A 15,521-nucleotide genomic window follows, 5' to 3' on the forward strand; every position below is an offset into this window, starting at 1 on the left:
CTAAGCATGTCTTGCCAAAGTGTGGGCCACCCCATTTCCCCATCTAGAGACATGTACAACTTGAATTTGTTGGAACTGAGACAGTAATTGCCTAGCCTCTGCAATCAAGTTTCCATTTGGTGTGTAGGAATCCTCTCCACCTACATTAGCTTGGAGTTGCTGAACTAAAGGCAAACAATCAGACTCCACCACTAAATTAGGTATTCCCAAAGGCAAGCATAATTGCAAGCCCCTCAGAACTGCAAGCAGTTCGATTGTAGTAGGCCTTTCTACTTCAAATTCAACTTTAGTAGCTACCATCACTATCTTACCATGAGTATCCCTCAGCACTACACCAACACTAGCCTTTCTCTTGTCACTAAAAATTGCACCATCAATATTGACCTTAAAACACCCAGTAGGAGGAGGCTGTCATCTATAAGAGTTCCTCACATCAGCAGAGGTAACCCTTCTAACCTCAGAAAAGGCCTTATGAAGAGATAAAGCATGGCCTGCACTATCCATAGGGTCTAACACCATCTGTTCCATTTGCATTTTATTACGTCGAAACCAAATACCCCAACTTAATACAAACAACCAAGTGAAATCAGATTCAGTACCAAATTGCATAACAGATCTGACTGTACCCAAAAAATTCATAGGCATAGAACAATTTTGTAGAAAGAAAAGGTACATGTTCCATATTGCTTGTATAGAGGGACAGTGCAATAGTGCATGAGTAACATCTTCAGCAGGTTCCCTACAAAGACAACACCCATCCGCCACCACTACTTTTTTCTTCCTCAGGTTAGTAAGTGTTGGAAGTATATCTTTGCATGCCTTCCAAGCAAATGTTTTGATTTTTCTAGGAACTTGCACCTGCCACAACTACTTCCATAATTTTTTATCCTACATCATTGCTGAGCTTTCACCACACATGTTGGCATTTTGCTATTAAATCAGCCTATACACACTCCTCACAGAAAACCTTCTACTAGATTCCACACCCATATCCACCTATCATTGGTTGGCAGTGCTGATAATCTGATCTTGAGGATATTATCAGCCACAATTGGATTGAAGAGAGCTTAGATAGATTGTCTTTTCCAAGAATTAGTAGAGAAATCCACAATAGTATCAACTGTAACATCCTCATCAATATCCACCTACCTATTTCCATGAATCTCAAGTTGTAAAATACTGAAACCTGGAACCCAAGGATCTTTCCAAATCCAAATATGCTCACCAGACCCCACTCTGAATCTGCATCCCTCTTTAAGCCATTTCTTCCTTGCATAAATCCCCCTCCATACATATGAAGGGTTTACTCCCAGTTTTGACTAAAAAAAATCATTTGGATAGTATTTTGCCTTGAAAGTTTTCTGTAGTAAATAATTTCCACCCTGTAACAGTTTTCATCCTTGTTTAGCTAATAGAGACATTAAAAGCATGCAACTCTTTGAATCCCATCCCCCCTTTGAATTTAGACACATAAGCTTTTGCTAACTCAACCAATGGATTTTTTTCTCATTGCTTCGTTGACCCCACTAGAATCTAGCCATCATCCCTTCAAGATCATGGCATAATCTCAACGGAAGCATGAAGCAACTCATTGCGTAAGTGGGAATAGAAAGGGCAACTTCTTTAATCAAAATTTCTCTCCCTCCTTGTGAGAGTAGTTTTTCTTAGTAACTCTGAAACTTATTCCAAACTCGTTTTTTAATACTTTCAAAAGCTTTGGTTTTTGACCTCCCAACGCAAACCCAAATATGTATCGTATTGCTGGTATCTTCTCACCCCCCATAAATCCAACAACTCTCTTTGCTTAGTAGCGGCTACATTCTTAGAAAAAACCATAGTTCTTTTGTCTCTATTAATTTTCTGTCTAGAAGCTACCTCATATTTTTCCAAAACACTTTGCAGATGCCTAGTAGTTTCACCATCAGCTTTGCAGAAAATGATACTATCATCTGCAAAAAGTAAGTGTGTAATCATAGGGGCTCCTCTACACACTCTAATCCCTTTTAACAACTGCTCACATTCAGCCTCCTTGAGAAGAGCAATTAACCCCTCAGTACATAGAAGAAATACGTAAGGGGATAGTGGATCCCCTTGCCTTAGTCCCCTACTAGGAATTATAGGACCATGAGTAGCACCATTGATCAAGACAGAAAACGAGATAGTTTTAACACAAGTCATAACCAAGTCCACAAAAGTGTTAGCAAAGCCCATTTTCTTCATTATTTTTTTCCAAGAAAATCCACTCCACTCTATCGTATGCCTTGCTCATATCTAACTTTAGAGACATATACCCCTTCACAACCCTTCACAAATGCACAGTGAGATTCTGATATAACAGAAGGCAAGAAGACTTTCAATCTGCTCATAATGACTTTAGAAACCAACTTATAAATTACATTGCATAAACTTATAGGTCGGAAGTCAGAAACTTGCGCACAAGCTTTTTTCTTAGGAATCAAAATAATTAAAGTATGATTAACATCTCAGGGTAGCATACCAATATTTAGTGAATCCAAAACTGCTGCAGTAACAGAATCTCCCACAATATGCCAATAGGATTGGTAAAATAGGGCGGACATTCCATCCGAGCCTAGAGCCTTTGTTGGGTGCATTTGATCCAAAGCGAACTTAACCTCCTTTGCAGCATAAGGTCTAGTAAGCTTTGCATTCATTTTAGTAGTGACTCTTTGATCAACACATCTCAAAACTTCATCTTGACCACCCTGCAAAGAAGAAGCAAATAAGTCTTTGAAAAAATTAGTTACAAGAGAATCCCTTTCCTCTCCCTCAAGCCAAACTCCTTTCTCATCTTTTAAACTCCGAATCATGTTTCTCTTCCTCCTTTGGCTTGCTTGTGAATGAAAAAACTGTGTATTTTGGTCTCCATCTTTTAGCCGTTGAACCCGAGACCTTTGTCTCCACATCACCTCCTCCCTTTCCAGCCATGCATGAACTTCCTTTCTTGCCTCATTAACTCCATCTGAATCCGGACAGATAGCTTCTAAGTGTTGCAGGTCCTTCAGTCTCCTTCTTGCTTTAGCCAATTTCTCATGCACATATCCAAAAGAAGACCTATTCCAAACATCAAGTTCCCTCCCACATCCTTTAATCAACTTTGAGACATCCTCCATCTTGTTACTATTCAGAGCACTGCCCATTCCCTCTCAATAATCTGTTCACATTTTTCCTCTCTAACTCACATTGCCTCAAACCTAAATTTTTTGGGTGTTTTCCTCTTATTAAAGGTAACTCAATCTCAAAGAAAATTGGCAGGTGATCTGAATGGGCAATAACACCTTGGCTAACCCTTGCTTGAGGAAAGACTTTCGACAATTGTTGGTTTCCCACAAACCTATCTAGTCTTTCACTAACTCTCTCCAGGTCACTTCTTCCATTACACCATGTAAATCTTGGTCCCTGAAAGCCCAAATCCTGCAATGCACAATCTTCCATCACAACTCTAAAATTCTCAAGTTGAGCATAGGGTCGTAGCGTTCCCCCTCTTTTCTCATGCAAATATAATACCTCATTGAAATCCCCCCCCCCCAGCCCACTAGCCATGGACCACAAGCAGAAGAACATAGTGTCCTCAAGAGATTCCAAGTAAGATATCTACTACTAGCATCAGGGTGCCCATAAACACCCGTAAAACGCCACTCAGCCAAGTTAGATCCTTGAATACAAGCATCTATAAGGTATCGGGAGAAAGATCTAATCGAAACAGAAATTTCCTTCTTCCACAACAAAGATAAACCCCCACTGCGCCCCACACAGTCAACAGAGAAACAATTGATAAAGCCGAATTTATACTTACAAATGGCCATTGCTTGTGCACGCATCTTAGTCTCATAAAGAAACACAAGATCGGGATCTTCTCTCGTGATCAGATCACAAAGTGCTCGAACTCCCTGTGGGTTCCCAAGCCCATGGGAATTCCAACATAAGATTTTCATGGTTGTTGGTAGGGCTAGGATCTAGCCTCTGTCGATACTTGAATTGGAATTTCATGTAGGTCACCCTCAACAACATCCTAAAGGTGAAGCCTGCCCTTTTTCGCACCCAACGCTAAACCACTATTCTCGCTCCTTCGTTTGACACAGCTCGAGGAATGAGAAGAAAAAGACAAAGTGCCTTCAGAACACCCAAAGAATGATGAAGCTCCTGGCCCAATTGAGAAAAAGAGCCCAGCCTCCCGAGAACAACACCTTGCACATCGTCTTCCTCAACAACCATCCTCGCTCCAACTTTCCCTTTCCCTGACTAGTGCAATACACCTGCCATGACTTTTGATTTGGAAGTGGCAGTAGCAATTTCCCCTAAGACATGGCCATCATTTAGCTTCATAACCTCCGTGCATGATTGTTCAACATATACAATTGCAGTTGCTTCAGTTACCAATCCCTCCATAACTTCCCCAATGACTGCTCCAGTCTCAGTCCTCCCATCTTTGTTAACTGCCAAGTGTGGTGGATCCACCGAGGACGATGACGGTTGCCCTGATCGAAGGCTTTACTGCCACGACTTGCACTCCGCAACCACTGGCCATAAGGAAAGTTTCCCCCATGTTCTGTAGCATTCCCCCACTGTTCACAATCCCTATATGCATGTCCAATCTTACCGCATATATAACAGAAATCCGGTAATCGTTCATAGGAAAATCAAATCCAGTAAGGACCATTCAATCCTAGCCGAATCTTTTTTCCCTGCATCAAAGGTTTGGACACATGCACACAGACACAAATACGCATAAACTCACCCCATTCAACTTCGCCATTTGACAAATCCACTTTTATGACTCTGCCACATGCGCCACCAACCATCCTCCCTACCGTTTCATTCCGTCCCATTAATGGTAGACCATGTAGACGTATCCAGAATACCGCCTCAGTTAAGTGCAGACTATGCATTTGTAGGGAGCCATCAAATTCTTTCAGCAAAATCAACTATTTATCAAAAGCCCAAGGCCCATCCCTCAGCACCCTATCTTTGTCCTTGTGATCATCAAATTTAGCGATAATAAACCATGAACTCAAATCCTGCAATTTCATGGACTTACTCGGGCGCCACACTCGTCTTAACATTTGTTTGAAAGCCTCTCTATTATAATATTTAGAGGTCAATATCTGAACAATCAAACACCTTTCACCCTGAACCATGTTTGTTTGCAATACATCCGCTTCGACGTCAATAACCTCTTCCTCCATTTCCATAAGCAATAATTTTCCACAAAGATCTTCCAACTCATCAGCCATAATGCAAGAGAAAATAACAAAAAACAGCCTGCACAAAGACAGGCAACAAAGACTTTACTCGTAGAAACGAGAGAGGAAAGCAATCAAACCGTATCAGACAACAGTTAGCAACGGTTACGCAAATCGCCCTAAATCACCGGACAAAACATCGATCCTTCTTTTGAATGACCTACTAGATCAACTGCAAGGAGCATCAATGTTTTCGAAGATAGATTAGGGATCTGGATACCATCAGTTGAAGGTTAGAGAATAGGAGTTGTCGAAAACTGCTTTTAGGACATGGTATGACAACTGTGAGTTTTCAGTGATACCTTTTGTGTTAACCAATGCTCTAGTTGCATTTATGGATATGATAAACAAAATATTTAGACCTTACATGTATGGTTTTGTTGTGAAATTCCTTGATGACATCCTAATCTATTCAAAGAGCAGAGCAGAGCAGAGCATAGAAGTCACCTAAGCATGGCTCTAACCATACTCAACGATCAGAAGTTGTATGCGAAACTCAGTGAGTGTGACTTTTGGCTTCGAGAAGTGAAGTTCTTGGGTCATGTTATTTCCAGTGGAGGAGTAGCAATTGATCTCAGTAAGATTGAAACAGTGATGAATTGGCAGAGGCCGACTAGTGTACATAAGATTTATAGTTTCTTGGGATTGACTGGTTATTATAGAAGGTTCATGGAAGGTTTCTCCAGTTTTTCTAGATCACTTACCACCCTAGCCAAGAAAGATGCGAAGTTTATTTAGAGCGATAAGTTTGAGATGAGTTTTCTTGAGTTGAAGAAGAGGCTTACAACCGCACCAACACTTAAACTGCTAGAGCCTTGTAAGCCTTATGTGGTATATAGCGATGCATTGAAAGCATGACTCAGATGTGCACTGATGTAGGAAGGACGAGTAGTTACCTATGCTTCATGTCAATTGAAGAATCATGAGCAGAATTATCCTACTTATGACTTGAAGTTAGCTATCGTGGTTTTTGTTATGAAAATTTAGAGACATTACTTGTTTGGTGAAAAGTGTGAAATGTTTATAGATCACAAGAGCTTTAAGTACCTTTTTGAGCAAAATAACCTGAATATGAGGCAGAGAAGATGGAGTTGATTAGAGATTATCAGTATGACATAAAGTCTACCATGGGAGGGCAATGTGGTAGCAGATGCTTTAAGTTGCAAGAGAGAACTAAAGATTCGTCTGCTTCATCATCAAAAGTGGGATCTCTTTTGGATAGTACGATGAGCCTGTTGATTAGAGACCTTAGTCAGGAGGTCCTCAGTCCCAGAGTTTGTCCCGTTGGATTGGGAAGAACTGAAGAACCATCAGAGAGATGACAACAAACTAATGGAAGTCATCAGCATAATCGAGAAGTCTGAACGGCAAAAAGACTTCGGGGTCTGAGAAGACGGGACCCTATATCACAAAGATCAGAAAGTGATTCCAGCCGACCAGAAGTTAAGAGATAGGATATTGAGGGAGGCTCATATCACTCCCTATACAGCCCATCCTGGTAGTACAAAGATATACCAGGATCTGAAATGTCATTTCTGGTGGGATGGAATGAAGAAGGATATGGAAGAATTTGTGAACAAATATTCTATCTGTAGGCTTGTCAAGGTAGGAGCATTAGAAGTCGGCACGTGTTTTACAGCTGTCGATCCCATAATGGAAGTGCGAAGATATCTTGATAGATTTTATGGTGGGTTTTCCAAGAAATATATCTGGGAATAATACTATATGGTGATAGTTGATCGACTAACTAAAAGTGCCCACTTTATACCCATCAAGAATACATATTCTTTGGAAAGATTGACAAGGGATTGTTTGTCAAAGATAGTCTGACTACACAGAGTACCAAAAACGATCGTGTTAGACAGAGACCCTTGTTTCACATTTTGATTTTGGTAGAGTTTGATGGGCACTAGTTTGAAATTTAGCAGTGCCTATCATTCTCAAACAGACGGATAGACCAAGAGGACGATATAGACTCTGGAAGACATGCTTAGGGCCTGTGTTATGGAGCATGAATGAAATTGGGAGAAGCATCTACCTCTGGTAGAGTTCGCTTACAACAACAGCTTTCAGACTACCAATCAGATGGTGCCCTTTGAAACTCTATATGGAAGAAAGTACAGATCCTCGTTGTATTGGGATGAAGTCAGAAAAAATAAGGTGATTGGACCGAAAGTCCAACAAGAGATAAAGGATAAGAACAACGTAAATTTAGCAGAAGAGTTACACAGACAACAGAAGAATGAATCTAGATTTTGAAGTCTGAGATTGGGTATGTGAAGGTGTCACCTATGAAATGAGTAACCTGATTCAGCATTAAGAAAAAGTTAAGTCCGAGATGCGTGGGACTATATGAGGTCTTGGAGAAAGTGGGACCAGTTGTGTACCGTCTGCATTTTTCAACTGAGTTTTATGGAATTCATAATGTGTTTCATGTGTCCTCTTTGAAAATAAGTTTTGGGGATCAGACGCTAGCAAGCATAGATCCCCGAGAGTATACCTTTGCAACCTAACTTGACCTATGAGGAAAGACTAGTGCAGATCATTTATTGAAATGAGAAGGAATTGCGTAACTGCAACATTCCACTAGTAAAGGTACTATGGTAAAATAATAACATTTAGGAAGCAACTTGAGAGAAAGAAGATGATATGAAAGCCAAGTAGTATAGTTTTTATTTTGTTTGTGAACACAGCTCAACCGATTTTTGTATTTACTATTTTGTACGAGGTTGCATTGCATTAGTCAGTTTTGTACTTTATTTGTTTGGATATCAAATAAAGTATGTTCACCTAAGATTTGTTATGCCCCACATATGATTGTTCTGTGAGAATTTTTTCTCAATCATCGACTCTAACTTTTGCAGCTTTCATAGTATGAGATAGGAAGACTGGGCAAAAGTCCATACTTTCCACACAACGGGTTAGAGAGATGAGAGAGGAGTGCCATAGGAGGCGGCTCATGGAGTTAGATAGGCAAATTGTTGCCAATTGGTAGGCCATGGAGAAGTGGAAGCTCCATTGCACCCACTTCATCGATATTAATAGCGACGACAAGGGATTTGAGTGGAGGGCCCTTCCCCATGAGGAGTGATTTCCACCCCGCCACCCATCAACACGCATTGATAGAGACAACTTCCATGCTAAGAGACCATTTGACGAGGCGGAGTCTAGCTGTGCAGCCGGGGAGCGCATTGTCGATCCTAAGCCTAAAACATCAGGATCATCGATGTCGTCTACTCATCAAGGATGACTACTCGCATAGAGGCTTATATCCGATGGTGATGATGATGAGGAGGTCAAGCAGCATATTGACCTTGGGCATTTCACCAATATAGTGTACGATTCCAACAACGACATGCTATACAATCTGCCTCAGCATACCACTTTAGTGGAGCCCAACTCATCTCCACCCACATTGCCTAGCGAATTTATGTCTATCGATGGGTAGTAGACTTGGTGAGTATTATCTTTTCCTTTTATGCGTTAGTAGTTATATTATGCACATGCGTTTAGATTTCGGGGACAAAATCTTATTTTTAGGAGGGTAGGATGTAACAACCCTAAAGAAATTCAATGGATTAATTTCTTTATACCTTACAAACGTCGTGAAATTTCGAAAAGGTTTCACAAATCGAACGACCAGTTAGGTTTTAGTATGTCATCATAATCAGATCTCAATCCACTATGGTGACTAAGTTACCTTTTTATTTATTTAAGGCACTTAGGAGAATAAGTTGGAGAAACGAATTGCACCATTAACCATGGATGAATATTGAAGATTTTACAATGCAATAATACGTTTCTAGCTTTCTGGATGAATAGTAGCCGACAATGTCTTTTTATTTAATCTAGGCACTTAGGAGTCGAATTTTGCGAAACAAATTTTACCATTAGACTCGTAGGAATATTTAAGATTTTATAGTACAATAAAAAATTTTGAAATTTTTTGGGTGAATAGTAACACCCGTGAGAGTGCCTCGTGGCAATCGTTTCAAACAGTTGTCAAATCGTCATGTAGGATTTCCATATCCACTTAGAATGACTAGGATTACTTTTTGGTTAGACACATGCTACAATCCTAGCTACTCATATAAATTGTATTAGGACACTTGTCACATGGAGATTGAAGTGCGATGAAATGATGGGTAAATCAAGTCATGTGATCATGCCACTTTTGCGAAATACTATTCCGATCAACCAAAATATTATTTGATCAACTAAAGAGGGTTTCAACCCTCATGAAACCCCAAACCATTGGAATCCAACCAAAATCCTAAATCTCATGTGATGGCTGAAACCCTAAACCTGGTTTCCAAACCCTCAAAGTTGGCGCAAATGCCTATGATGTGATGCGATACCGACAAGAGCACACAACCCTTGTGGAGTCGTGGAGCATCCGTAGTTTCACTTTTAATCAACCATGTATATGTTGAACAAGGTCTCATGTTTATGTCACGTTCATGTCAAGTTATGTTATGTTCAATTTAGTCAAGTTATGTTATGTCCATGTGCAGTCTTGTTATTTTCAAGTCAAGTACATGTCACGCTATTTGCCAAGTAATGTCACATATGTTCAAGTTCATTTCATGATGCAAACATGTCATGCATGCATATGTATACTCTTAGTAGCTTAGTAGTTTACTTGTTGAGATTTGTAAACAAATCTCACTTGATATTCTCAACTACCATTCTCTCCGAAATGGTAGACGACATGTCAGGATTTGGAGAACCCATGCATGGTAGACTAGATAAGGTCGAGTAGACCACAGTGCGACGAGGAGTTAATAGCATTAGTTCTTCACTTTTTGGATATGATTTTAGATATCATAGTCGAGCAGCATGAACGGCTCAGCGATTTAGTACAGTAGTTTTTATTTCAAATCTATATTTATATAAAGCTATCTCCAGTACTTAGTTTGTTACATACATGATGAACAAGTGTCGTAACATTTTGGATATTTGTTTGTTATGGAAATATGAAGTATGTTTATATTTTTTGGATATAGTACTTCTGGTACATTGTGTATTGCTAAAATAAATTATCCATTGCAAATATTGCATATTGTTATATGCATGTTAGGTGCATTGCATCCTTAATTGTCATGAATGCGGTATGTAACTTTACATTTCATGTTCCGAAACTTTCACGCTTCGCCAGATCCCAAGCGAAGCTTGCGAGCATCACAAAATGTCTCTTACGGTTTTCTACATCATTAATAGGACGCCTTCTCTAGTTCTTGATAATAATATTCTTTATAGAAGGTGATTTGGCTCCCTTCCCACTTATCACCACTCACACATCTTTGGTTTTGCCTATTTGGTTTTACTCCAATCGCATGAGTACACCAAAACCGAGCCTCGTTCTCCATTGTGTTGCTATCTTGGATATGGGATTGAACAAAAAGGCTACAGGCGTTATGATCCCTTGTCAAGCCATCTCAAAATTTGTTGTCATGAAGTCTTCTAGAAGCATTGGTTGTTCAACAAAGTTAGCAAGTTCCACATGCTAGCCTTTCCACCTTTTTACATTGACACACATTTCTTCATCGCCTCCTCCTTCTATCTTACCAAACTCTTACTCGTTTGAACCACACATATCTGATGATCTTGATACCATCCCACTTGAATCCATGATTACATCTAGTTTTTGATCCCGTAGACCATCCACTTCCAAACCTTTGTCGTTCCACCCTTAAGACCTCTACACATCTTCGTGATTTTCATTGTTTTCATGATTTAACTGTCTTGCATGAACCTCACTTTTATCATGAGGCTTCAACTAACCTTCTTTGGCAAACTATGATAAAATTGGAACTTGATGCTTTATCCAAGAATCATATTTTGGACCTGGTTGACTCGTCTCTTAGCTAGTCTATTATGGGGTCTAAGGAGATCTTTAAAATTAAGAAGTCCTTTTATGGTACTATTGATAGCAACAAGGCTTGACTTGTGGCCAGAGGATTTACTCAAGAGTTCAGTATAGATTATGAAGAGACCTTCGCTCATGTTGATTGTCTATTTTATGTCCATACTCTTTTGGTTGTTGTTGCCTCTCATCATTGGTCTTTTTTTCAAATGGATGTCAAGAATGCCTTCCTTAACGATGATCCGAGTGAAGAATTCTATAAGCAGCAGCCTCTTGGCTTTTCTCATCTAGCAGACAAGGTTATTCATCTTCGCCGCACTTTGTCTAGACTCAAGCAAGCTCTTAGTGTTGTCTCTAGTCTTGGATCCTTGAACTGGAATAGCTATTAGGCAACCAAACAACTACATGCTAATTGTTGTGAAAGTGATTTTGCTATATCAAAAGTTCAAGTGCCCTCCATTTGTTTGAGTGATTGGGATGATTTGGTTCGCAAGTTAAAGTTTGTTATAGGGGTGAAAACCGACCCCTTCAGCGCGGTTTTTAGGCAAAATCGACGCTGACCGACGCTTAAGTTTTGGGGGAGAAAACCGGCCGAAACTGGTCGATGGAGAGGAGAAACGCCAATGCCAGCAGATGCTTCATTTCTGTGGCGGTTCACGGTCGGTTCTCAGACCGAGCTTCATCTGAGAGAGTAGAGACTATAGAAAGAGAGAGTTGCAGAGGAGAGAGAGAGAGAGAGAGAGAGAGCGAGGATGAGAACTGAGACGAGAGGAAGAAGACAGATTGATATCGAAACGACGCCGTTTGGTTTAAACCAAACGACGTCGTTCTACTTATTTGTTTTAATACGTTATAAATAAAACGACGCCGTTTGGTTTATTATCAAACAACGTCGTTTCAGTTACGTTTAAAACACAACTATAGGAGTAAACGACGCCGTTCCATTTAAATTTAAGTAGAATAGCGTCGTTTTAAGTACAAAGTATATAAAAAAAATTAATTTCTTTAGTCGGCCGGTTCAGCAGTTTGAACCAGGTTTGAACCGAAGCCGAACCGGCCGATATCGGTTTTCTCAATTTTGTACCGCACGCCGACCGGTTCACCACCGGTTTCGGCTGGTTCTGAGCTCAGTCGGCCGGTCTGAGTCGGTTCCGGTCAGTTCTCCAGTTTGTTGTACAGCCCTAGTTTGTTACAAAGAATCATTATGTGTTTTTATTTTTCTTGGTTCAGTTTTTTCTCAGTTAACTTTCTATTTTGCATATGGGGAGGATGGGGAAGAATAAATAAGAAATAAAATAATAATATTTATCTAAACTCTACACCTTTTGAGAACCAAAACGAGGGCTTTAATTTTTTGCAGCCGAGTTCTTTTCCGTTCTTTTTAATTTTTTTTATTTGTTTGTAATGATAGAGACAAATTTTCTTTTTATGTATTTTATGAACTTTTCTAAAAATTAAAATTATTTTTATAAAATAATTTATAAAAATATAGGAGTATCACATTTCATAAAAATTAGGCCTGAAGCACGCCCTATACAATAAGCAGAGCCCTTCCTGTATCCCGGCCCCGTCTTGGCGGGGTGGCAATATGGCCCCCTGCCTCCGTTCCCACACCTTTGTTTGGTCCACCCGTCCCGGTTGACTAAGCGGACAGATATTTTATCCCCTTCTTTCGTGAGTGAATGGGTTTAGATATGCTGCAAAGTTTTACATTTCATAAATGAGTTTCTATTTTTTAGAGGATAGGAATCTCGTACATTTCAGTTTATTTGAAATTCAATGAAAGTGTGACATGCCAAATTCTCTTTTTGAGTGGTGTAAAGCCTGGCTTTACACCCCATTCGAACCATAGATACACTCTTACGAGAGAAAGCATACTCCAACTTGGTTGTGTTTTATTTAATATATTTCACAGTACAATATTTTGTGTTATTTGATTACTAGTGAGATTAGTGAATACACAAAAATAATGGTGAAAATAGTTTTAAAGTACTAAGTAAAAACAAGAAATAAACAAAAAAGAAAACCTAAATACCGTGAATAGCTATGATATACCCGATGAATCAATGGAGGGGTTGGAAGGCCCAGGAAGGATAGGGTTTTGCATGGGCTAGGCCATCAACTGAACTATATATGGGACCAGATCCAATGGACTAAAATATGAGTTAATGGTGACAGATCTAGAAATTGATATTTAGATACATAAAATAAAAAATATATCTAAATTGATAAATATAATATGTTGTATCGTGAACTATGTTTTTAGTTATATTTTGTATAATATATATATATAGTAATAAAATATCAAAAGTTATTAAAGAAAAACTTTAATGCTGAAAACGAAAAATGTTAAAGGGAACTCAAAGCAAAATACATAAAATTCATATTAAAAAAGATAAACTAAAAAGGAACAAGGAATTATAGTATTAAGGGGACTCAAAAGGAATAGCTTTTAACCCACAACATTATCCTATGCTTTTGATTTGTATTAGTAATGAAAGAGAATTATTTAGTTTATAAAGAGATTTTATAAAAGTAAATACAATTAAATGTAATACATTATATATACTTTATAATAAAAAGAATTTTCCAATCTCATACACCACGATAAGTCACATTAGTTTGTGATCGAGTTTTATTTTTATGAAATTCATTTTTCAATCAAACATGTCTCATTATAATGAAAAGAATGCAAACATTGATCATTTATCCACAAAGATCCCCCGCCTCATCATCATCCATCTAAGAAAGTCTCCAACTTAATTTGGTGGAGATAATGGGTATATGGGTATAATGCCCCAATATTATTGCATGGTGTGGTGAGGCATCTGAACCCTTTCGCGCTCTTCCTTAGTCACTACAAAGATTAGTCTTTTTCTCACTAGTGATTTTGTCGCAATTAATCCATATTTTTATCCCAAAAACCCCTATTTGTTGTACTAGTGCATCCTTATTCCACTGATCCAGTTCCTTATAAAAGGTAGTTTGCATGGCAGATGATCATGGGTTTCTAGTTCTTTTGGGTAAAGAACGATGATGTTTTCTTTGTTTTTTTGCTACCTAAAACAAAATAATAAAGCATTGCATCAAAAGTTTCATGGCATTTTGTTATATATACTATCATATTTAAGTTTGTGACCATTGATCAATAATTAGTTTCATGGGCGGAATATATTCATTGAACCACATCTGGTTTCATCATTGTTTGTAAAATATTGTGTTTCTTCTTTATCAAATTAGGGTACGTATGACTTTTTTATAAGCACTAGCATTGGTTTCTGTATATGCATCTTCAAAATCACATCTTTTGAAAATTTATTTTCCATATCAAAAAAAATCCCTACATTGGATTATGCATCTTTGAACCAAATAATAATAAAATATTATTATTTTTAATTTCTTTTTTTTCAAATTATTATTTTTTATATATTTTACAATTAGCACCATGTGCTCAAAAATACAAATTCCATGTATCTAAATATTACTAATTTTATATATCAAAATGATCAATTTTATTAATAAATATTAATATGTACTAAAAAGCACTTTGTATCATCAACTTAATACAAATTTCATATATCAAAATCATCTTAATACAAATTTCACAAAATTAATTTTAATGGGTAGGAGAGAGAAAAATATTAAAAATAATGTTTGGAGAGTGAATAATGCTTCTTTAAACTTGAAAAAGTACTATTCATAACTATGTAAAAATTTAGAGATGCATATGCCAATGCAGATGAATTTAAAGACATATTATGCAAATATGAAGATGAAGATAAAGATGAATAAGCCATTACTAGTGCTATGGTCTATATATATTGAAGAAACTCTAGCATTGATCATAGAGTTTGGTCAATGTTTTAGTAGAGTTTGTACTAATTTTCTATCATTTTATGTTAAGATTTGATCAGTACTTCCTATGTTCCTTAAAATACAGGGTCTCGTGGCTATACATGCATGTAGTTAAAAAGATATATGCTTGGTGAAGGTGTTGGGTTGTGGCCATAATTATTGAGGTAGGGACAGCTAGATAGATCTGTGATCTCGATCAGTTTATGATTGCTTACAACTTATTCATTCATTTTAGAAAATTAGATAGATATGTGTGTTGATATCGTGCTTTGCTACCCAAGCAACTCCACAATTTCTCGATTGTCCTACAAGAATGTAAGGGATAGGGGCTCGGGGTGGTGAGGGTCACCTCCGATGCTATTCAGAGCCAGCCCCAGCCCTGCCGGGGGGGGGGAATATATATGCCTGGTTATGGTGGTGGTCCCCATCACCTATCAGTGGTTGGCGCATTGTGTGAGGCCTCAGTGGTGGGCGATCTCCTGCCAAGTCGATCGTGGTCGTGCCACCTTGTACCCGGGTTGTACCATATTTCTGCCATC

The 15,521-nt window shown here is 38.4% G+C and overlaps 1 protein-coding gene across 1 annotated transcript; it reads right to left on the reverse strand.

Annotated features, from left to right (window-relative positions):
- On the reverse strand, window positions 1-1,294 carry LOC121255128. The gene is made up of 3 exons (XM_041155409.1): window positions 1,150-1,294; window positions 457-620; window positions 1-384 (listed from the first exon to the last, which is right to left on the reverse strand). The coding sequence occupies exons 1-3, from the start codon at window positions 1,292-1,294 to the stop codon at window positions 1-3; spliced, it is 693 nt and encodes a 230-aa protein (XP_041011343.1).
- Window positions 1,295-15,521: the final 14,227 nt, after the last annotated feature.

The sequence above is a fragment of the Juglans microcarpa x Juglans regia genome, chromosome 3D (genome assembly GCF_004785595.1).
Source record: "Juglans microcarpa x Juglans regia isolate MS1-56 chromosome 3D, Jm3101_v1.0, whole genome shotgun sequence".
Taxonomy (NCBI): Eukaryota; Viridiplantae; Streptophyta; class Magnoliopsida; order Fagales; family Juglandaceae; genus Juglans; species Juglans microcarpa x Juglans regia.

What these genes read in the sequence shown, in the direction of transcription:
- LOC121255128 (XM_041155409.1), bottom strand. Translation starts at nt 1,294, where the DNA reads ATGTATGGAGGGGGATTTATGCAAGGAAGAAATGGCTTAAAGAGGGAT. An exon ending in CTTGAGATTCATGGAAATAG is followed by an intron (nt 621 to 1,149) that starts GTAGGTGGATAT and finishes TTTTGGGTACAG; the next exon opens with TCAGATCTGTTATGCAATTT. An exon ending in TTCATAAGGCCTTTTCTGAG is followed by an intron (nt 385 to 456) that starts GTTAGAAGGGTT and finishes GGGTGTTTTAAG; the next exon opens with GTCAATATTGATGGTGCAAT.